This window comes from Lagopus muta, chromosome 3 (assembly GCF_023343835.1).
Source record: "Lagopus muta isolate bLagMut1 chromosome 3, bLagMut1 primary, whole genome shotgun sequence".
NCBI lineage: Eukaryota > Metazoa > Chordata > Aves > Galliformes > Phasianidae > Lagopus > Lagopus muta.
This window is the reverse complement of record NC_064435.1, coordinates 67573717-67596016: the sequence shown is the minus strand read 5'-3', so window position 1 is coordinate 67596016 and position 22300 is coordinate 67573717. Positions and strand designations below refer to the sequence as shown.

Below are 22300 nucleotides of genomic sequence, written 5' to 3'. Positions count from 1 at the left end.
GTAGCAGCAAAAATCATCTTTAAAAGATGTTTCATAAACTTATGACTTCTAAAGCTTACAGTTCCCTCTGGTCTATGGAGATTTTTTCTATTAGAAGTAAAAATAATAAGAAAAAAATATGCATTTCCAAGCCTGCAAAAATGTGATTTATTGAAGTGTAAGGAGAGTGCTTGCATGGAAGAGCCTGAGCTCTAAATGACAAAGGGATTTTTAAGTTTTGTATTCTTGCATGTTAAGCAGAAAAAAAAAAATGTTGCAACAGATCACTATCAGTGATAAAATGAATAATTTAAAAACCATTAATGAAGACAGACAATTGTAAGTGCAGTTTGTGTAGTATGTCTTCAGTAACTACTTACAAGTCAGCTGGAGACATCAGAGTGAAGAAGAAGGGAAGAACTGGAGCAGTGTGTGCTCAGTAGCCTTTGACAGCTGGAATGAAGAAAATAGAAGAAATAAAAATGAAAAGATGAAAGCTAACCTAGTTAAAAATAGTCATGGAAGCTTGCTTTTTGTTGTTGTTGTTGTTTTTGTTTTTTTGTTTTTTTTTTTCATAATGTGCTGTTTAAACTGCTTGTTTATAATTCAGCCTCTCAAATATACATGAATTGTTGGAGCAATACGTACCTTGGCTTTGTCTCCTTTAGTTTCCAGACTGACTGCTATTTGGAGGCCTCATTTCAAACAACCGGACTAATGCTATTCCATAAATTGCTACCTTTCTAAAGCTGTGATGTGAACCTGCCTGAACAACTGCCACTTTAGCACCACAATAAAAAATGCCTTTCATATAACAACACTCTTCCTTTCAGGGGGAATAATGAAACAAAGTAAAATAAAAAGGAACGATCATCTGTTTGCAGCTAGCAGATCTGGTGGTACACAGAGCTGAAAGAGTTGCTCTTCAGGTATGTTTTCTGCCCCATAAACTCAGAATTGGTGCACACAGAGCATACACCCCCTGCTGCACGACTCACCCTGAGCACACCTTGTATTCACAAGTAACCACAACACCAAAGCCCACCTGAATTTTGCACAGGGTTTCGTGAATACAGAAACTTCCCAGGTTCACAGAGGTGCTTCTTCTTTTCTCTCCCATCTTCTCACTGAAGACAGAGGACACTGGGGAAAATCCTCAATATGTTTGCAGATGGTATCAAGTTGGGAGGACATGTCAATCAGTTTGAGGGTAGGTAGACTCTGCAGAGGGATCTAGATAGTCTAGATAGCTGGACTGAGGCCAGTTTCAACAAGATCAAGTGCCAGGTCCTGCACTTTGGTCACAACAACACCAGGCAACACTACAGGCTTGGAGCTGCGGGTGCTGGTCAGTAACCATGAGCTAGCAGTGTGCCCAGGTGGCCAACAAGGCCAGCAGCATCCTGGCTTATATCAGAAATAATACAGTCAGCAAGACCAGGGAGGTAATTGTCCCTCTATACTCAGTACTGGTGAGGCTGCACTTCAAGTACTATTTTCATTTTGGGGTTTGTTTCCTGACTAACAGTCAGCAATCTCCAGCACGGATGTCATTCTCTCAAGCCTGGTCTAATGGAGATGGCCATCACACTAGTTTGACTTGAGCCATTCCCTGCCAACCCTTTCAGCTGCTGAAGCCTTTGAACACCAACTGGTTCCTAGCTGAATTAAGCTAAATTAGCACTGGCTTTTTAAAAAGAAGCGTGCCTAGTGCAAAGTTCCCAGATAAACAAGACACAGCAGAAGGGAAAGTATCTTGAAGGGAGATGTAGAATTCAGTTCTCACCCAGAGATGCAGTTGGTCCTTGCTAGTGGGAAAGCAGAATGGGGAAACCTGGACATGTGCTTCTTATGCCAGATCCATTCTTGAATAAACAGAAGGGCTTCAGTTTCCAGGGCTTTCTATGTTACACGAAGAGTTTCAAATTTATATTTGAGAAAGTGGCCTTGAAATAAGATTGTCATGTTTCTCTCTTTTAGCTCAGGATACACATTGAAAACACCCAACATTTCTTCCGTATCTGATAGCAAACCATTTGGATTATAATATTTTGCAATTTTACTCTGTGACACTAATGAAGTAGTCAGGAAGCGTCCTACTGTCAGGTACCATCCATCACTTGATATACGTATGAATCTGAATACACAGAGCCTTAAGTCCAATGAGAAATCCTTCAGATAAAGAATGAGGCTATTTACCTCCCACTTTGTTAGGAAGGCTCAGATCAGAAAGCTCTGAGACTTCACCATTCTTTTTATATAGCACTATCTTGACCCTCCAGCCCAGTCTGATTCATGTGACATGTAGATAGACCTGGGAGAAGCACAGGTGTCTAATAGAGTCCTGAGGGCTGAAGGTTCTCTCAGTCTTTGTACCAGAGCTTCACCTGTGAACATGTAAGAGCCATAAACTTGCTTCTCTCTGCCTTACCTTCCTGAGTCCTCCACTGCCTTCTGCCTTGCTGTATCCAGAACTAATTGCTACTTGGAAGCACTTGTAAATGTAAAGCTGATACACTTTAAATGCAAAGTTCAAGCTGTTCCCCTAGAATCAGTGGTATTGTATAGTGGTTACAGGTTACTCAACCCACCTCAGGGTTTAACTGCACAGAATTACTGTTTCAGAAAAAGCAAAGATTCAATCCTTTATTCAGAGGTAATTAGAGGATAACTTTTAATCATAAAATCATAAAATCATGGAATCATAGAATGGCCTGGGTTGAAAAGGACCACAATGTTCTAGTTTCAATCCCTGCAGGGTCTCCAACCACCACACCAGGCTGTCCACGGCCACATCCAGCCTGGCCTTGAATGCCTCCAGAGATGGGGCATCCACGACTTCCTTGGGCAACCTGTTCCAATGCATCACCGCCCTCTGGGTGAAAAACTTCCTCCTAATATCTAACCTAAACCTCCCCTATCTCAGTTTAAAACCATTCCCCCTTGTCCTATCACTATCCACCCTCGTAAACAGTCATTCCCCCTTCTGTTTATGTGTTCCCTTCAAGTACTGGAAGGCCACAATGAGGTCTCCCCGGAGCCTTCTCATCTGCAAGCTAAACAAGCCCAGTTCCCTCAACCTTTCCTCATAGAAGAGGTGCTCTGGCCCTCTGATCTTCTTAGTGGCCCTCCTCTGGACCTGCTCCAAGAGCTCCACATCCTTCCTGCACTGGGGGTCCCAGGCCTGGGTGCAGTGGGGCCTCACAAAAGCCAAGCAGAGGGGGACAATCACCTTCCTCTCTCTGCTGGTCACCCCTTTTTTAATGCATCCCAGAACACACTGGCCTTCTGGGCTGCAAGCGCACACTGCTGGCTCCTGTCCAGCTTCTTGTCCACCAGGACCTCCCAAGTCCTTCTCCACAGGGCTGCTCTCAAGGAGATCTTCCTCCAGCTTGTATGAATCATCAAGAAGTACTTCAAGTCAAATAATGAGAAAGGCCTAGCTTAGCTCTATGAGATGTAGTCTAGAATCTGTATGGCATCTGGTGCTTCATTTGTGTAACCATTTGGCTGCTTTTCTTCCAAACGTTAACCTTGAATTTTAAAGTTTCAGAAAATGAAACCCTTATTTGGCTCATTATGAGAGATGTAAGATGGTGTTAACAAATCATTCTGTAAGCCAAGCCAGGCTCATGGACGTTCATTGTGAGAACCCAGCAGACAAGCTGCACCTGCATCCTGCCCTGGAGAAGTATAAGTGCCTGAGCTTTCAGAAGTAACAGGCACTCAGGAAGGTACTTAGCACTGAAACATTAATATCCAGCCAATCTCCATTGCTCTCCTGAGCACCCATACTGCAACGCTACCATTTTAATGACAACACTTCTGAAAACTTCACCTAGCCTAGAACTGTGAAGTGCTTTGGGTAATGCGGCCCAGCTTGCTGGGCACAGCAAGCTGCTGGAGATCCGTTGCAGCACTCAGGCTAGTGCAGCTGGGACTGCACTGGGACATCTACAAGGCAAAACTCACTGCAGATTATCCTGGGATAGCATCTAATGCAGGTTAGCATTAAACAAAAAAGCAAACGTGTAAGTAACCTTACTGGGCTCCCAGCCCCTGCTCAGTTGCAGATGGAAAACACCACATGCAAAGATCTCGCTTGGGCTTTTCTTCTGTGCTTCTGTCCCACCACTCTGACTACCTGCGCTTCAGCCATCACTGCTAAAGCCACCCGTTCTGCCCACTTTCTGTGTAACAGAGAAAACCGACAAGGTATTTCAGCACAGAAACACCTGTCAGCCATCCGAAAGCGCAAATACGTTTTCCAACTCGCGTACCACACCCCGGATCGCTGCTAAGTGGGGCTAAGGAGGGCGCTAACCAAAGCGGAGCCGATCGATGCAGACAGCCTTGGCCAGGCTGACCCCGCCGGCCCCTCCGCCACCCCCGGTCCCCTCCGGCTTCGCACCGCGTCCGACGCCCTCATCCCGGCGAAGTTCCCGCACCGCCACCCGCGCTCCTCCCTTCCGCTGCGGGGCCCGGAGCGGGTCGTCGTACCCCGGTTCCCTTCGCCATGTGAGGGAGCGGGGGCCGCGGCATAGCCCGCCCCCGGGGGCGGTGGGGCCGGCTGGGCGGCTGTGCGTTGGATTTGGTGGAGGGACGGCGGGCAGGGTGGGTGGGCAGCCCGCAGCCCCGCCGTGGCAGCCCCGAGCCGCCGGCGGGGCTGAGCCCGGCTCCGCGCAGGTAGGGGGGCGCCGGGCCGAGCCCCGCCGGGAAGTTCGGCGCTGCGGGAGGAGCGGGCGCGGTGCCCCGCGGTGCCGCCGCCCCCGCCGGGCCGGGCCGCCGGTGAGGGCCGGGGAGGCGGGCGGTGCGGCGGCTTTTAAATGGCTTTGAGGAGCCGTACCTCGGAGGTGGGGTTGCGCCGGGAGCTGGAGCGTCTCGGCTCGCCGCGGCCGGAGCAGCGTACGTATATGTGTGTGTGTTCGGGGTGTGATGCGCGGTGTGCTGGGGACGGAGCCGGGAGCGCTGTCGGTGCCGCGGGAACTCCTCCGGGCTCCGCCGTGCCTTTAAAACACGGGAAGGAAGAGATGCTGCGTGTCTGTTTGGGGAGTTCGGGAGGGACGTAGTTTGGCTCGGGGCGCTTCGATGCGATGGTATGCATTTAAAAACCAACCAGCACTTCAGGCTGAGTAAGAGGTTCATGAAAAACACCGTGCATGCAGATGAGCGGGACGCAGCCGGCTCCGCGCTGCTCCACGCCGAGCAGCGCTGTCACTCAGCCCCGGCCCCAAGACTGCAGCCGCGGGAGACCCTGATCCCGGGACGGGGGTCGGCGTGCGAGGCTCGGGCGGAGGTCCGCTCCGGAGCGGGGGGAGGAGGAGGAGGAGGAGGAGGAGGAAGAGGAGGAGGAGGGATGGCCGCGGCAGCAGGCTGTGCTCTGCCCGGTGCGTGCGGTTCGCACGGTGCTCGAGGTGTCGTTGCGTCGGGGTGGGGGAGAGGTGCCCGGGCTGAAGTGTTCTAACCGCTCTCTTCCTAGGGGCTGCGGATCCGCCGCGCACTTCCCTCCGATGTGAGCGCAGTGTCCCCTGTGGGATGCAGTAGGTGATGCCCAGCTCTACTGCAATGGCAATTGGAGCTCTCTCCAGCTCTCTCCTGGTAACCTGCTGCCTCATGGTTGCCCTCTGTAGCTCCACCATCCCCCTGCAGAAGCTGGCCAGGGCACAGGACAAGCAGGAGATCAAGGCCAGCCAGGAGAAGAGGGACCACGCGTCGGCGAGGGACAGCCAGGCCGGCGCGGGGAAAGTGGGCGAGATCGGCCGCAGCGGGAGGGAGGAGGGCGGCAGGGACTGGAAGAGCAAAGGCAGCAGGAACTACTCCAACAAGGAGTCGTGGACCAAGCAGAAGCAGGCTTGGAGCAGCCAGGGGACGGGCGGGAAGTCCGCCAGCGTGCCGGTCCAGGAGCAGCGGGACATGGCGGCCGAGGCGCCTCGTCTGGCCGAGGCCTCGTCGCTGCCGGCGGCAGTGCCCAGCGCTACCCCGGAGCCCCTGGAGGAGTACGCCTACCCGGACTACCGCGGGAAGGGCTGTGTGGATGAGAGCGGCTTCGTCTACGCCATCGGGGAGAAGTTCGCGCCGGGCCCTTCAGCGTGCCCCTGCCTGTGCACGGAGGAGGGCCCGCTGTGCATGCAGCCCGAGTGCCCCAGGCTCCACCCTCGGTGCGTGCATGTGGACACCACGCAGTGCTGCCCGCAGTGCAAGGAGAGGAAGAACTACTGCGAGTTTCGGGGGAAGACCTACCAGAGCCTCGAGGAGTTCATGGTAAGGGCTGAGCAGAAGGGCTTTTGCAGGGCCTCGGCCGCTTGGAGCCGCACGGGGAGTTTGGAGGGTGCTCTGGGTCTCCCCTCCCCTTTTCATTTCTGCCTTAGCACTGCTTCTGCGGTGCTGTGAAATATTCCCCTCAAACATGACCTTTCTTGTGCTGCGATACTGTAATAATTTTAAATAAGGGGGCTGGTCTCTATTAATTCCTTTGGTATTTACAGTAAAAAATGCTACTTGAAAGGATGCTGCTTGGCAGCGGGGTGGATTTGAGGAGGATTTCCAGCACTGCGTTTGTTCTCTTGTTTTACCGTTCCCTGTGACACTTGTGCCGTGCAGGGACCAGGCAGGGGTTGCGGGTTGACTCCCATTCCCGGCAGTCAGGCAGTGATGTTACCTTTTTTTAACTCTGCCTAATCTGAGCGGAAAAGGTTGTGCAATGCTTTCAGAGAACGAGGATGGGCCTGCCTTTTAATGAGAGCAGGGGTTACTGTCTGGTTTATGGTTACATTGAAACAAAGGACTTGAAAAGCTGTGTTTAGAGAGAGCTTTTCAGAGCAGAGCCTTTTAAACATTGCTGTCCAAGGTCATTATCATTGAAAATGTATGTTGTTTACTGCAGTGCACTGAAAAGTTTTGAAGTTTACTGGTTGCTTATCTTGCCCTTTTCACATGTTATAGTGGCTGAGCTCTGCAGGCAGGCTGTAAGGACTTGCTTGGGAATGGCTGCAGGTGAGGATCTGGTTCAGCACCTTTGTGGGAATACACGGCTTTGGCTTGAGTGGGCTGAGGGCTCTTTGGAGCCCTGTCAGCTTGAGCCTTTCATAGGTGGAGGAAGATAAATTACATTTGTGAAAGATGTAAACAAGTTTCCCCCTCTGCTCTCTGTGGTGTCTGTGTGCTCTTAGAAGCTTATTTCTATTTATGTCTTCACATTTCACATGCAGAGTATTTGTTGTTTTCAAAGCATGGCAGAAGACAGGCAGAAGTGCATCCTCTCAAAGATGGCATTCAGCTCTGGGGCAGTGGTTTCCCTTTAAGAGGAAGACCACTGTAGTAGTGGCAGGTTGGTGACACTTCAGAGATAGGTTGTAAGATCGCTTCTTTTTCAGTGAAATAATTCTGAACTGCAGACAGAGCAGTGATGCTTTTGCACGTGCTCTGTGCAGGTCTCCATATGGAGGTTTAAAAGGCTTCTCCTCACTGTTAGCCCAACTTCTAACAAGTTGCTTTTCTCTGTATATAGTGGTGTCCTGTTACTGGCTGTAAAGCAAATCTGAAGTACCTTGTTCAGTGTATGCTGGGTGAGTATAGCCTTAGGACTTCCGTTATACTTGAGCATGGATGGCAGCTTTGGTAAAAAGGGAACACAAAGAGTGACATTTACAAAATTGTTAGTGTAGGCTTTGGCTTCCAAATTCTTTTTAACCCTGTCCAGCCTTTATATGGTTGAACTGATGCCCTCCTGCAATGAAATAGTATGTCCCTTACTGCTTTGTATTTGTCGGCTTTAGAAAGGAGGGAGAATGGGTGCCTGTTCCAGGTGTGCAAGGAAAGTTACCAGCACAGCACAGCAGGGGGTTTGCAACTGCTTCGTTTTGACACGTCAGGACATTGCTTTTTTGTCAGGCTCCCACACTGGTTCCAATAATACAGGCACAAAACTGTAAACACAATCATCAGCCCATGCAGCCGCAATTAGCTGCGATGCCTGGCAAAGGAGAGCACAGATGTGGTCAGATTGCTGCTTGGTGGAACAACTGCAAATGCAAATCATCACACACAAAGGCTTTTTCTACAAGTTTAAAGCTGGCTGTCTTACAGAGCTTTCTTATATGCCACCTCTTGATGAAGGTCAGGGAAGGAATTATAAATGGATAGAAGTCTGATTTTATTCTGTCTTCACCTTTGTTTTCTGTTTATTGCCACTCATCAGACATTATTGAAGGAAGAAAAACGTGACTTAACTTTTAAGGGAAGTTACCTACACAAATACTTACATGCAGATGTGTATATATATACATGCAGGTTTAGGAGTCTGCTTATATAAAATTTGTATATAATTCAACACAGCAAAACATCTCCTTGAAAAGAGCCGGTACTAACTCAGAAGCTGAGTTTGCCAGGGAAGGAAGATTTGATGTTTTTCTTCTTTGATTGACAGGCAAACCCACAGGCTCTGCGTGCATATGTGTGTATGTGTACACCTGTGTTTTTCTGCTTTTCAAAAAGGATAGGAATATCAATACAAAATCACAAGGATGAGGTTTCCTGAAGCTGTTTTCATCAGCACTGCTCTGCTCTCCTGGGGGTATCGTGATGCTGTATGGCAGAGGCATCGTTGCAGGATCCGTACAAGTGAAACTGGAGCAAAAGCCTCAGCACTGCTGGTGAAATGCAACTAGGATAAAATTCAGCACTGGAGCTAGAGATTGCTGAGCACGTACTCCATGAGATGTTTTTCAGTCTTACAGTAACATTTGGAAATGCAGGCTGACATATAAAGTAATAGCCTTACAGGGACCATAAATAATCTTCAGAAGTGCATTATTCAATGGGAAAGATATACATTGTTGGAAGTTGTTGCTTTATGGGTTATGGGTTTTGTTTTGAATGTCTGTGCCACCAAAAAATGTGGTTGTTTTTTTTTGTTTGTTTTGTTTTGTTTTGTTTTGTTTTTGATGGGGGGTGAATACTTTGGAAATCCGGAAGTCAACAAACCCAAACAAATTTTGAAACATCTGTGACACTGTGAAGTGATAGAGAAATAAAAGCAAGGCTGGTACATTGTTGTAGGTGAATGCAACAGTACATTTAATTCTTGTCAACCTAATTCTGTTTATGTTCTCCTAAGTTGTGTGAAAGAAAATAGTTATTCAAATTCCACCAGAATAGCAAATCACTTTGGGATTATGATTTTTTTTTTTTTTAGCTTAGATTTTCTCAAAGAGCAAATGTGGATTACATGTAATCTATAATATTTTATTTGGCATGTGGGAAGGGAAAAGATAAAGCTCAGCTTACCCTGTATCAGAACTTTAATGAGTGTCAATGACTTCTCACTTCTTAACTGCAACAGTTTAAGTTGTAAGTTGCTTGATAAACCTACTACTCTCACTAATGTTCAGTTTTCTTCATGCTCTGCTAGTGGGAAGTCTACCTGTTTACGCAATTATGTGTGTGTATTTTTTCCTGCATCTGCAACTTGATAGCAAAATGTTTACACATCTGCTCATAAACTTCCCTGTAAACAGTTCTAAAGAAGTTTTTATTTTTGCCATCTGTACTCCATTTTCTACAGGTTTTACAGCTGCCTGGTGAATACTTCAGACTTCTGTGCTTCTTGTTGTCTTTACCCAGTTTTTGCATAGACAGATCTACTGCTGCTGTGTAGTTAATAACTTCATCTGCAGACCAGAGAGTCATGGCATTGTTAGTCTTCAGAGAGAGACTGCTAGGTCATGTCGTCTCCAGTCCAGCCTGGTTATGTCAAATGTGCTAAGTGTGAGTTCTGCAAGACTGGTGGTTTCCCAGATGAACAAGTAGGCTGCTCATTGCATTGGCTGTCATTAGTGACTGTGCTGCAGGGAATGTTCTTATGTTACAGGAACAGAGGAGAGGAAATGAAGGACCAAAAATTTCTTTTCATTCTGATTTATTTAACTTCTGTTGTAATACACTGTCTTATTGTCTCTCTCTCTAATGATGATTATGTTTCCAAGTATTCAGCTGCCATTAAGATAAGAAATTGTTTTTCTATAGTTCCTGTTACATCATGATAATATATAAAAAGCAGTGCTCTATCATTTAGTCCAAGGATGAATAGATAAAGGTGGACACTAACACTGTTTTAGCAGCTACTGTGGTTCACTTACATGCTTGAGAAGAGGTTTGTGAGCACAAACGTATGCGGAACCTCCTTGATGCCAGTCCCCTTCCTCACCAAAGTGGGCTAAGCTTGTATGTGTGGTCCTACTGTCTTTGGTAAACACTCTGAGGTATAAAAATTAGCGTTGTAAAAGTGGGAGGGAAAGCAGCAGTGTCAAACAAAACAGGATTTGTGAGCATTGAAATCTGATCTCTGGTTCTGACACATACCTGGAGTAGGAGAACACCATGTGTGGCTGATGGCTTTGCCACACTTTTCCCATGGCTATGTTCCCATGGGCATGTTCCTATGGAATCTATGTTCCTGGGTAAGTAGAAGATGGAACCTTTGGACTAAGGAGTGGCAGGGAGTCACAAACTGCTGTTTGTAAAGTTGACTTAACAGAGACATCAGAGGAGTGTTTATCCCACCCAGTAAGGGAAAAGTTGAACAAAACTGGGCCTAACAGTTGGCGGTGCTTACTTGTAAAGATGGAGAAAGACTTTTTACCAGACACCATAGTGGCTAAAAAGAAAGGGCAACAGCTTTCAACTACAAAAGAGTGGGTTTAGATTGGGCTTCATGATCTTGGAGGTCTTTCCAACCTTGATGATTCTATGATTAGATATTGGGAAGAAATTCTTCCAAATGAGGGTAGTGAGGCAATGGCACAGCTGCCCAGAGAAGCTGTGGGTGCTCCATCTCTAAAGTCACCCAAGACCAGGTTCGATGGGGACCTGGGCAGCCTGAGCTGGTGGGTGGCAGCCCTGCCCATGGCAGGGGAGTGGGGCTGGGTGAGCTTTAAGGTCCCTTCCAGCCCAAATCGTTCTGGGATTCTGTATGCATTCTCCTGAAACAATCCATCATTACCAAACAGGAAGAGTGTTCCTGACTGCAGTGTAACATGAGCAATAGTGTACTGATTCATGAACAATGTGGTCCTTAACTGAACGCGCTGTACAAGAGGAAAGGGCATCATTCCAAATTATCATTGCTAGACAAAGATTCGATCAGTTTTGTTTGTCGTTTAGCAGTATTATCAATTTTTTACTTACTGGTTTGTTGCTGTAGAAGTTTTAGACTTATGCATGTCTAAAAAAATGTTGAAGCCTATTGAAAGCTATAGATTTGCCTTGTTGAGCCATATCCTTGGAACTGAGTTCTAGTAGCACTGATCAAATAGGATTTCTAAATTTCTTTTTTTCATAATTTAGTAAGCATTTCTTTCTGCACCTAAGTCCAGAGGGAAGACTATTTACTAATGACTTGCAGGGGCTCATTTTTGCTTACATTCAAACTTTCACGTGAAATTCAAGTGACTGTCTGAAATATCTGACTCTGAGCACTAGATCAGAAATCTCCTCATCTGCTGACGTTCCAACTCTGCAAGTGAACATGGCAGTCTTTGAACAATTACAAGACGAAGTTCCCGTTTGAAAGCCCTCAATAAAAGTCTGCAGTAGTGGGCTGTCAGCCTCCATGTAGCATTTTATAAATGCATGATGCATATTTTTGTCCTGAGTGGAGTGCAAAGCAAAGGGAAATTGGGAAACAAGTAGCTAGCAAAGGAAGTCTGAAATAAATAATAGTAATAAAAGCAGAAAGCAACACAGCAAGAGACCCTATTTAGGCATTCTAAGTAGAGGGGATGGTGTTAAAAAATACACAAGTGCATAAAGAAATGACAGTCCTGGCAGGTGGGAAGAGAAGTAGCAAAGCATGGATGAGCATTTAGTTAGAGATGATGCTGTGCAAGCATCAACGTATTTGAACTCAGGAAGTGAGAAGGATGTGAATAGGACAAGTGAGCCAAGAATGGAGTTCAGGAAAAAAGAAATATGATAGAAATACGCTTCAGAAAGGGGGAGAAGATACCAGAAGATCTGCAAGTTAGAGATCTCGCATGATTCTCCATAACGAAAACTATATTTTTTAGTTTTGAGGTCACTCTGCTCATGTTGGAGAAATGCAGAAGATGGTTGTTCTGCATCAGCTGGAATCTGGAATGGGAAAGACTCCAAGCAAAACCAGCCTCGTCAAAGTGTTGACCTTAAGTAAACCTGGAATGTGAACAGATGATGGATTTAGAGGATCACTGTTATTAACATGCAGCCAGATTTTCATCCTGTGCTTTGAGCACAGATAGCAGTGTGGAGCTTTTTTGAGAATAGTGATGCAATTTAATGTATACAATTTCTTCTTCTTTGGTGCCCTTCCTTCCCTCTACCTCCAGCTCTTCTAGGAGTACATGGACATTAGAGATACCAAGTGCAGCACCTTATGGGGAAGAGAACAACTGGAATTATACATCTAACAAACACAGACTTTTTAAAGTCCATATCTTTCCTAAAGGGATCCTTGATTCCATTTTGTTAGAAATTAATTGAATTGAAGTAGGTCATTTAAGTAGTTATCTCCTGGAGCTTCTATTCTGCAGAATTCTTCAAAACCAGTTACGTTTCAGTAGGTAAAAAAGGATGACCCTATTTCTTTCTTTTTTGGCTTCACCTCTTTGAGTTGCATTTTCTTTTCAGAAAGTTTCACATATTACAAAAGAGTAGTTAACCTCTGGGAAATATCTGAGTTCACAGGATGTTTTTCCCTACTTCACAATGAGAATGATCATTTTCAGTGAAGTTGCATTCAGTGAAATGCAACTTCCTGCCACCAAGAGGTTTCAAACCTGGAAAAAATGCAATGAAGATTTCCAGAAAGGAGTTTCATGTTTCATTTAGCAAAAATTCTCCTTTATTTTTAATGCAGTATTTTTTTGCTAAATTATTTTTTGAACATCTAATAAAATTAAGCAAAATTTCAACTGAATTGGGAACCTATCATGCAGGAATTTCACTAAAAATGTAGGAATATTTTTACTTTATTTGTGTTAAAATCTAAGAAGTTTTTGTTCCTGAGATCCCTTTAGCAATTCCATTTGGCACAGGTTCACAGCAGAGCTTGCAACTCATTTTGCTGCAGTCCTGTAATTTTGCAGGAGCCCAGCCTTGCCCTCTGCTTTATTCAGACCATAAAAAGCATTTGTTTTAAAGGAATAGGAATAAGAGATAAAGGAAAGAAGAAGTGAAAGGATTAAAAGATGAGTGGATTTGTGTTTCAGGTTTCTCCATGTGAGAAGTGCCGCTGTGAAGCCAATGGTGAAGTGCTGTGCACTGTGTCAGCTTGTCCCCAGACCGAGTGCGTGGATCCTGTCTATGAGCCTGATCAGTGCTGTCCTATCTGCAAAAATGGTAAGTGGTTGCTGCAGAACTAAAAGGGGGTTTCTCTCAGAGGGATCCAAGTGGCTCAGTTCCCTTTTTGCAGAATAATTTCCATTGCTTCCTCTTTCTCCAAAGAGAGATGGAGAAAGATTGTGTAGGACTGGTGCCTTCCTGGTGTGAAGAGTCCAGTCTCCCACTGACTGAGGTGGACTCAAATATGACCTACCAGTATTTTTGTTACCCAGGAGACTTAACTTAGAGTGTTAATGCCATTTATTTATGTGGTCTCTGGATAGAAACTGTAAATAAACTTATTGTAGATATGGTTTATATATAGCCACACTAAAATGCGTGCAGGCTCTTCATGTTATTCACCTTTCAGTTTGAGAAGAAAAGTTACTTTTTTTCCCCCTCCTTATTTCCCCTTTCACAGATTCTTCTCCCTCCCCCCACCCTCCCCCTTTTTTTTTTCCTGAGGCAAATCAAATGTACTTTATTGAGCTCATTTAATTTTCATAACTAAATGAATTAAATTCCCAAATTTAATTGAATATTTTTTGTAACTAAATTAGACAGAAAGCCTCTCTACTCCCAGCAAGGGCTTGCATTAGATCAAAGTCTTGGTCTATTTAGAAGAAAAAATTACATGACACACTGGCTCATCACTTATAAAGAAGAAATGATAATATATTAATAGAAATGAATACTGCAAAATCTCACATTAAATTATATTTTAAATGAAAAAAAACATTTGAAAATATTCAGGTAATTTGCAGTCATATATTATTTCTCTAGAATAGCTTGGTTCCACTGCATTAGCTAAAACAAACTGATTAAATTTGTGAAAAACCTAGGGAAGGAGACAGTGTGCAGCATGTGCTTTTCAGAAATTCAACCGTAGATGATAAGGGATAGTTAATTGCATTGCAGGAGTTTCATTTGTATGGACATAGAAGTAATTGCTTCCCATCCCTTAATTGGTTGTTACAACCCTGAAGGAATTTGTTCCCATCGGTACAGCTTAAGTGTACTCTGCTTTTGGAGATGAGGACAGGTATTTCATGAGGCACCAAGGACTAAGAGACTGTTGGCAGGGGTAAGGTCTGTTCTCAGTGCCAGGGGCAGAGTTGAAAGCACAGCGTGTTAAGTCTGCATGGTCTTTCCCTTTGACTGTCTCCAAAGGTGCTTGCACTATTCAGAGCTCCAAGTATTTTTCTGCCAGTAAGTGTTCTCTCACACTTGTGGTGGTGGCCATCTCCCATTTGCATTTGAATTAAGCTGGTGTGACAATGTGGGGTTTGGCTTAACTGGTTCCAAAGATCCCCTGATGCATTTCCCAGAAAGGAGGCCCTTTTCAAAAACCATATGTAAACATGCCTTAGTTACCACAACTGCCTACTCTTTAAGCACAAAAGCTGGATTACTTGAGTTCTGCCTGCAAGCAGAGAATGTTCATGCCCTCAGCTTCTGAATCCCCAAATTAATTGCATACTCCTTCTGTATACCCAGAAGCTGGCATCACTGACCCAGTTTCAAACCAAGGTGACCAGAGCTGACTGTTTCCAGTGAGCTGTCCTGTCACTTCTGTGCATGTCAGAGAACCAAGAGTGGTTTTCCTTGTTAGCTTTTAGACAAGAAAATAAAGCCATTAACAATAACAGCAAAAACAAGATGTTTCAAAAGAAGCTTGACTTTTCTGGTTCAACACACAGCTTTGGTATATTATTGTAAAGAAATTCCTGAGGAATCCTTTCAATTTAAGGAACTGATTTAGAAAATATCAGGCAGTTTGCTTTCAGAGTTTATTGTAAAGCATGGAATGCGTGTAGTTTGCAAGGAACTCTAGTGAGTTACTGAATGTCTTTAATTAGATTGGAGCAAAAACCTACTGAGCAGGAAAACCTAGCTGCCTCATCCGTCATTTTCAAGCCTATTGGAACAAATGCGCTGTGAATGTGAGTCAGGGGAAAGAATCACAGCATTGTGCTGCAGGGCTGATTGCAGCAGAGATGACATCAACAACGTCATGTTAGTAACCCAAAGGAGCTCAAGAGATGTATATCTTGCTCAGCCACGTAGCCCGTGTGGTGGGAAAGGTGGAACCTGCCTTTCTAGAGAGGCATGGAGAGTGTGCAAGTGAGATGACTGCTTTCATACTCAGCATCCTACTGTACATAGAACAAGAAGAGGTAGAAGGTGAAGTTTGGGTTCTGTGTATTGAATAAAATTTGTGCACTATAAATGAACAAAATCCTATTCATATATGCATCCCATTCCTGGCCCTTTATACCATACAATGCTTTCCCAGCCTCCCTGACCTGGTGGTGAACCAACAGGTTTGGAGCTAGACAGTTGCATCCATCACTAATAGGAACTCACACAAATGCCTGAATATGATTTGTGGAGGAAATTTAGGGGAAGCTAGTCATGATTAGAAATGAGTGAATTCAGTCACCTGGCAGATATGGGACAATGTACGTTCTCTCTTGTAGGAAGGAGAGAGTGACTTCTTTGACTTCTTTAACCTGATTCCACAGAAGTGCCGGCAACTCTTCAATGAAGGAGGGATAGGCTGTTGTGCAGTTTCATGTTTATTTTCAACCAAAGAAATGAATGGAAAACTTGCAGAGCCAAAAACCGCCTTACATACAGAATCTCATAATCTTCTGTATCACATTCTGTCTGTCAAGAGCCCAGATACCTTCAAAGTTGAAGATGTCACTTTCTTCTTTGTGACAGGGACAGTTTGTACTTCAAAGAAGCATCTGTTCAGAAAAGTAGCTTATGGGAGGGATGAAAGGTACGCTTCACTGATAAAATCTTTGGTTAGGGGGAATTTGCCTCCTTTTTATATCTTGAGGCACTATAAGAAGGGAGACGCTTTGTGTTTATCACATCTATATACCCTGTAAGTATGCAAAGTACGCACAGAGGGGAATGGAAGAGAGGCTTTCTTCATGTGGAGGTTGAGCTTCAGGTAACCAACTGCAGCAATAGGAAAAAAAAAACCAACACAAACTTAAATTGCATTTCAGAGAGCTGTACTGGGTAACAAGTGCCCTATCCTGTTCTTCTTCCTCCTTTGTGGTGCTGGCAGTGTGATTGCTTCTGTAAAGGCAGACCCTTTTTTACATCAATACCAATATGTTCAGAATCAGGCACAAACATTTCAACAGCTCATCAGGAGTGAAGAATGAAGATAATAAGCATAGCACTCTCTCTTCATTAGAAAAAGGCTGGGTATTTGTTGCCAGTGATTTATTTGGGTGGTGGGGGAATGGCTAATACCAAAAGTGAATTATCTTCCTAAATTGAATTACCTTGCTTGTCTGCTCCACTTCTGCTCTCTGTTTGAGCCCCGGTAGCTGTGCAGAGCTGAATTGAGCCTGCTGTGTGGGAGCTACGGAAGGGCTAGGCAAAAGCAAGGGTCCAGGCAGAGCCTGAAAAGGAGTTGCTAAAAATAAACCAAAAAACAAAAAACCCACAAACAAACAAACAAAAAAAAACCTCAAAACATTTTGTTCCAAGGTCCCCAGCAGTTTTTTGTTTCATTATATGGTTGAAAGATGACCCCAAACAAAAAGAAGCTAGTCCAAGTGCCTCCTTAGAACTTACCTGTTTGTGCTTGGTGATGTTTTAGAGGCTTAGGTATGCTTCTGAATGACATGTGGAAAGCTCAGTTTGTGTGAAGCACTCTCAGAGGTACAACATGGCTTTGTCTCAGTTTGGGACCCAGATCTATTTAAAAATGGTGGAAAATGTGTGAGCTGTGGCCTGGAGACCCATCCCACCATAGCAAGGCCAAGGGAACTTTGTCCAGGCAGACACAGGGACAGTCTATCATGGCAGTGGGGTGTTTGTTCTTCCTGCAGCCCCAGCCTTATACAAGCACCATGGAGAATCTGACCTGTAAAATTTAATATCCTTCTACAATATGCTTAAATAAAATATTATATCCCCCTCAACTCTATATGGCTTGGTCTCGGTAGCAGAGAAAGCGTTGTAATGCTGTCCTGGTAGGTGCCAAGGCAGGACTATTGTAAACATCAAGAGTTGAACTGCTGAAACGTAAACAAATAGTACCTTTGATTCTTCTCTCTTTTATCTATTTTTGTTTTAAAGACTCTTTTCAGTGATGTCTTGGCAAGTAATTTATATAAAGCAGAGAAGATGCAGAAGTTTAAAAGTCTGAGAGTGATTCTTAGTCCCCCTTAAGAGAGGTCAGGTGGTCATGCTGATCTTCTGGATGTAATTATAGGATTACAAAGTAACTGTAAAATCCAGTTGCTAAGATTGAAACAATATATCATTTTATTAAAAAAGGAATTTTCATTAAAAAATAACCTATTAAATGAGAAATCCTTACACCCTAATCCCTTTTATGTCGGTGCTGTACGCACCAGTGTTTTGCTCCCTTCTGCTGAGTTCAGTTTAGGCCTTTATGTGGAGTGGATAGTTTTTATTTTGTGTTTCTGTGATCTTCAGTCACTTAGCAAAAACTTCTGCAGAAACTTTGTGCTTTAATTGGCTGTTTCACAAAATGATTTATAATATGGGTCTGTTAACCAGAAAATATTAATGTTTCACTGGGAAAAACACCATTAAAGTTTCATGAACAGCTGCATGTGATTAAAGTTGCCTAGTGAATATGCAGGTAGGTGAAAAACTGTAGCAGAAAATTTGGCAACTGTTTATAGAAAATAAAGAAATATCAGACTTGTTCCTTTATGGTTGCTTGGAGTGTTTAGAGTGGCTTCAAATCTAGTAGGTGAAGTCAGTAATTTAGTAATAGTAATTTTTATTGCTTCTGTATCTTCTGTTAATGAAATTGCGAGGAAGATCAGTCTAAGTCATCTTGTTTCAAGAGATTCCTTTAACACTGTCTAATATCTCTCTCTGCTTCTAATTTTTTCCTCTTTACTTTGGAAGGTTGATGGCTACACAAGCCGCATGTAGTTTCAGTGCAGAAATCCCAGGATTTTGCTGTTGGGTCATTCTTTTTTTCTTTTGGATCAGACCTGTATTGTGCGTGGATTACCACTGCAAAGTGACGAGGTGGTGGAACAGGCTGCCCAGGGAGGTGGGGGCATCCCTGTCCCTGGAGGCTTTCAAGAAAGCTGTAGTAGATGAGCACTGAAGGATATGGGTTAGTGGCCATGGTGGTCATGGGTTGATGGCTGGACTGGATGATCTTAGTGGTCTTTTCTATCCTTGATGATTCTATGATGTACATGCAATGAGATCCATCACTGACTTTGTTATTTCCACACTGAGCTAGCTAAGTAGTTGCAGATGCTGTTACTGCCCCAAAGTGTATTTCTTCAATATGTATGTTACGCTGGTCTGCAAAGCATTTGGTTTATTTAACGATAGACAGTTATAGAGGATGAGAAGGATCTGTCTGAAGACATGGCAAAATTATCCAGTTATACCGAGCCTTAATCTGTTAATGGGATAAATCTCTATATTTATTGCATAGAAATCTCTATATGTATTGCATAAAAGTACCATGTATATACTCTTCTTTGTTGTTGTTTTTATCACTAAGAAGTCAAAAAGCTTTCAGATGGGAGTTCTGCTGTTGACAGGCAACAATAACTGTGCTTGAGTATATAGCATACTGTCATTTTGCTCAGACATGTGAGGGCAATCAGAAGTTATACTAATTTTAAAGTAGTACTTATATACTAAGGCAGTAGGATGCAGCATAGCCTATTAAAACATTAAGGCAGTGTATCCTATAGGCTTTCCAGAACTCATTCTGCAATATTTTCTCATTACAGACTGCTGCAGTGAGCTTGAGCAGCTTTTCTTCAGCAGCCAGTTTTTCTCTCTTCAGTTGATACTGCAGGCTTAGCTGCTGTATTACTGCTGTATTCTGTCCTGTCAGTCATCCATGACAGCTGCTGGCAGGGACTGCCTCTTTACTGTGGGTTAAACAAGTTGGTGAGGAAGTATGCAATAGGGCTGAGTGGAAGGGAGAGTCCTAGGGGAATGAGCTGCGCATTCCTGCTTGTGCAGTCAGGACCCTGCTTCACTGTGTCACAGCTCCTTCAGAGGTATTTAGCTTCAGCTCCAGGAGCAGAAAGATGAGAATACTCCTTTTGTCAATACAAGGAACAAGCAAACAAACAAAAAAGTAATCACAAAAAAAGCACCTGAAATTCTTGGGGCTGTGGGGGAATAACTTTTATGACAACTGTATGGGAACTACTGAGTCACGGCCTGAACCTCTGATTGATCACCTGAGGTGAGCCATGAGTCAGCCAGAGGAGCACAGGTGAAGGCAATTCACCTGTGCTCCTAGACCTATTTAAGAGCTGGCTACCAGTGGGGAAGGATCTTGTCTGGAGATCCCTCCTTCTGGTGTTTTGTGGTGAGCCCAACTAAGTGTAAGCCTTCCATTTATTCGCTTTTGTCATCATAATCTACTTTGCCTAACTCTCCTGTTTATTTTGTGATTATAACATCTTAATATCCATTGATTATACAACAACTTACATGTATTTAAAAAAAAAAAAAAACAAAAAAAAGACATCATACTGCTCTTCACGATTCTGTTACGTACCTACCATCCTGGATATGTTTCAAACAGAACAGTGCCTTCATGGTAATATCCACCGAGGTACTGTGGTAAACAGCGCCCCATCGCTTGATCTGTTGTGTCTGACAGCTTCTCTTTCACATGGAGGCACACTGGGGGATTTCTTGTTTTTCAGTGAAATGAGTATCCCGTTTTCCCTCAAAATGAACTCGTTGGCTACTTTTTTTTTTTTTTTTTTTTTTTAACAGCTTTTCATATAAGAATTGTTTGAATTCGTGTTACAGTTTAATTTGCACGTACATATGGAATTAGGAAAGATGTTAAAATTAAGATATCCTGGAGTTTACACTGTGCCCCACACACTGCATCCAGTGCTCTTTCTTTGCTGTTCAGAGAAATTTCTGAAAATTAGTGCTTAGAGAAGGGAAGTTCTTCCTGCATTTGGTCTTGGTCTTTATGCTGATTCATTAGGGAATGTATTTCCAGTGTTAATATTGCTCCCAGGTTTTGCTCTTGGATGTCTATTATAATTTTGTATACATTGCTAACTGGAATTGTGGTGAAGTTTTGGAGGGCATGCGTAAACCCAAAGTCTGAAATACTCACATGCATTTCACTATATGTCCTTGAAATAAAATTCTCTATTAATGGATGCTGTAGTGTTTGATTAGACCTTGATCTCTTAGGTTTTGAAACTCCATCTTACTCAATATAGAGCTGCAGTAAATTTGTGTATTTTCTGACATTAGCTGGACCACAGCACCTGTCCATGTCAGCTTTCAGCGGTACTCTCCACAGATAGTTCCCCTTGCAACTAGAAGCTAGGCACTATGACAATGCAGTACTAGGAGTACATGGCTGCTGGGTGTTTCGCAATGCAGTTAAAAGGAGCACTGAAGAAAGATATATACTTTGTGTATTGTCTTTATATTTTTTTCATTGCTATTTCATTAAGTTAAATTAAGCATCGAAGAGTGCTTGGCTTCGAGGGCTGCTGTAGTCTTGTAGTGAGGTGTTGCAGTTTGTTAGTACGTTGGCAATGCAGCCCTCGGGTAAGCGATACATTCAAAATCTCCTTTTACCTCTCAACACAGTGTAATTTTCTGTGCTTATTTTTCCACAGGTAGTTAGGGTGTAAGGGTTAAGGAAGATGTGAATTGATTTGGATGACTTATTGCCTAATGGAAGCTGATTTTGTTTGACTGAGGTTTCCAGACTTCATTTGCTAATGCTTTGCTATTCTCTCATTTGCACTGTGCCCCCAAGGTGGCCTTTCCACACAGGGCAGCATTGCTAATATGAGGGCTGCCCAAACTTCTCACAGCTCCTCCTCCTTTGGGATGTCTTCAGTTTTAAAAGAGCATGACAGCCATCTCAGAAGTTTGTTTCCAGTCCCGTTTAAACTTCAGTTGTGAATGAGGCACAGATCTGATGGAGAACAGGAACTTTTTTTTTTCCCTTTCTTGACGTTATGTTGACCAGGGGCTGACTTGTATGGCTCTTTACATGTTTGGGATAGGACTCTGAATGAAGCGTTGTAACAGGTTCTCACCCACAAGGCTGAAAAGCTTCTGATATTTTTGTTAATATTTGTAAAATTGCAGTACTCACTAATTTTAGTCTCATGGCTGTAAATGGTGTCTTACTGTTTCAGACTGCTGCAGTGGGGAACTCCCCTGCGTTGTGTGCTGTGAGAGCCCTGAATTAAGTCCCTGACAATTACCTTTGCCCAGCAGGCCACCCATCTTTATCAACTGGATATTCGAATGCTTTTCTAATTTAAAACCTTGGGTATTAAGTTAGAAGCAGCTTTCACTTTGTGAACCCTTAGATTGTTTCCTTGCAGTTCCAATTATCCATGCAGTTTTGCTTCCTTGAGCACGTTCAGCTATGTAGCTGCAATTAAAAATATAAACAGTAAATAACAGTTTTTAAATAATTCCTTTACCAGCACAGTTACCATAATGATTAGCATTCCAAAGATGACAGGCAACCAAACTTCTTGATTGCTTTTTTTTCACTCAGGAAAATGTTTTAAATAGAAGAATGATTTTCTACCAAAAAACTTCATTTTCTTCTTAATGCCCTTCTGCACAAAGTTTTGAGCCTTTTCTTCTGTGCTGGAGCCCTTGGATGGGAGTAATTCTGGCCTGTGTAAAATTCCATGCATGAAAACCAGTCTTTGGGATGAAGATTATTATTCTCCTCTTGACCCCTGCTTGTTTCTTATGGCGTTGGAACACATTGCTGTTGCACAGTGGCTGTTTATGACACTATTTTGCAGTACTTGCAAGAAGGCCCTCCACAAGTCACACTGTTTAGCTAATACAGTACCAGGGAAGCATCTTTTTACTTGAGGCTCATGTAACATGTCATTTCTTTCTTTCATTTTTCAGTGGAATTGATCAGATACAGTAGTGGCAGGAAAAGGAA

The 22300-nt window shown here is 43.7% G+C and overlaps 1 protein-coding gene across 4 annotated transcripts in view; it reads left to right on the top strand.

Moving 5' to 3' along the window:
• Nucleotides 1-4773: 4773 nt before the first annotated feature.
• Nucleotides 4774-22300, top strand: part of VWC2 (von Willebrand factor C domain containing 2) — a 54063-nt gene continuing 36536 nt past the window's right edge. The window contains exons 1-3 of one of the 4 annotated variants that reach the window (XM_048939664.1): nt 4774-4884; nt 5459-6240; nt 13224-13353. In XM_048939664.1, the coding sequence (XP_048795621.1) occupies nt 5527-6240; nt 13224-13353 (844 nt within the window). In that variant the 5' untranslated portion in view covers nt 4774-4884; nt 5459-5526. Of the gene's footprint in view, nt 4885-4912; nt 5076-5294; nt 5367-5417; nt 6241-13223; nt 13354-15815; nt 16294-22300 lie in introns of those variants that run through there. The other 3 variants (XM_048939666.1, XM_048939665.1, XM_048939668.1) reach the window with 3 other exon arrangements.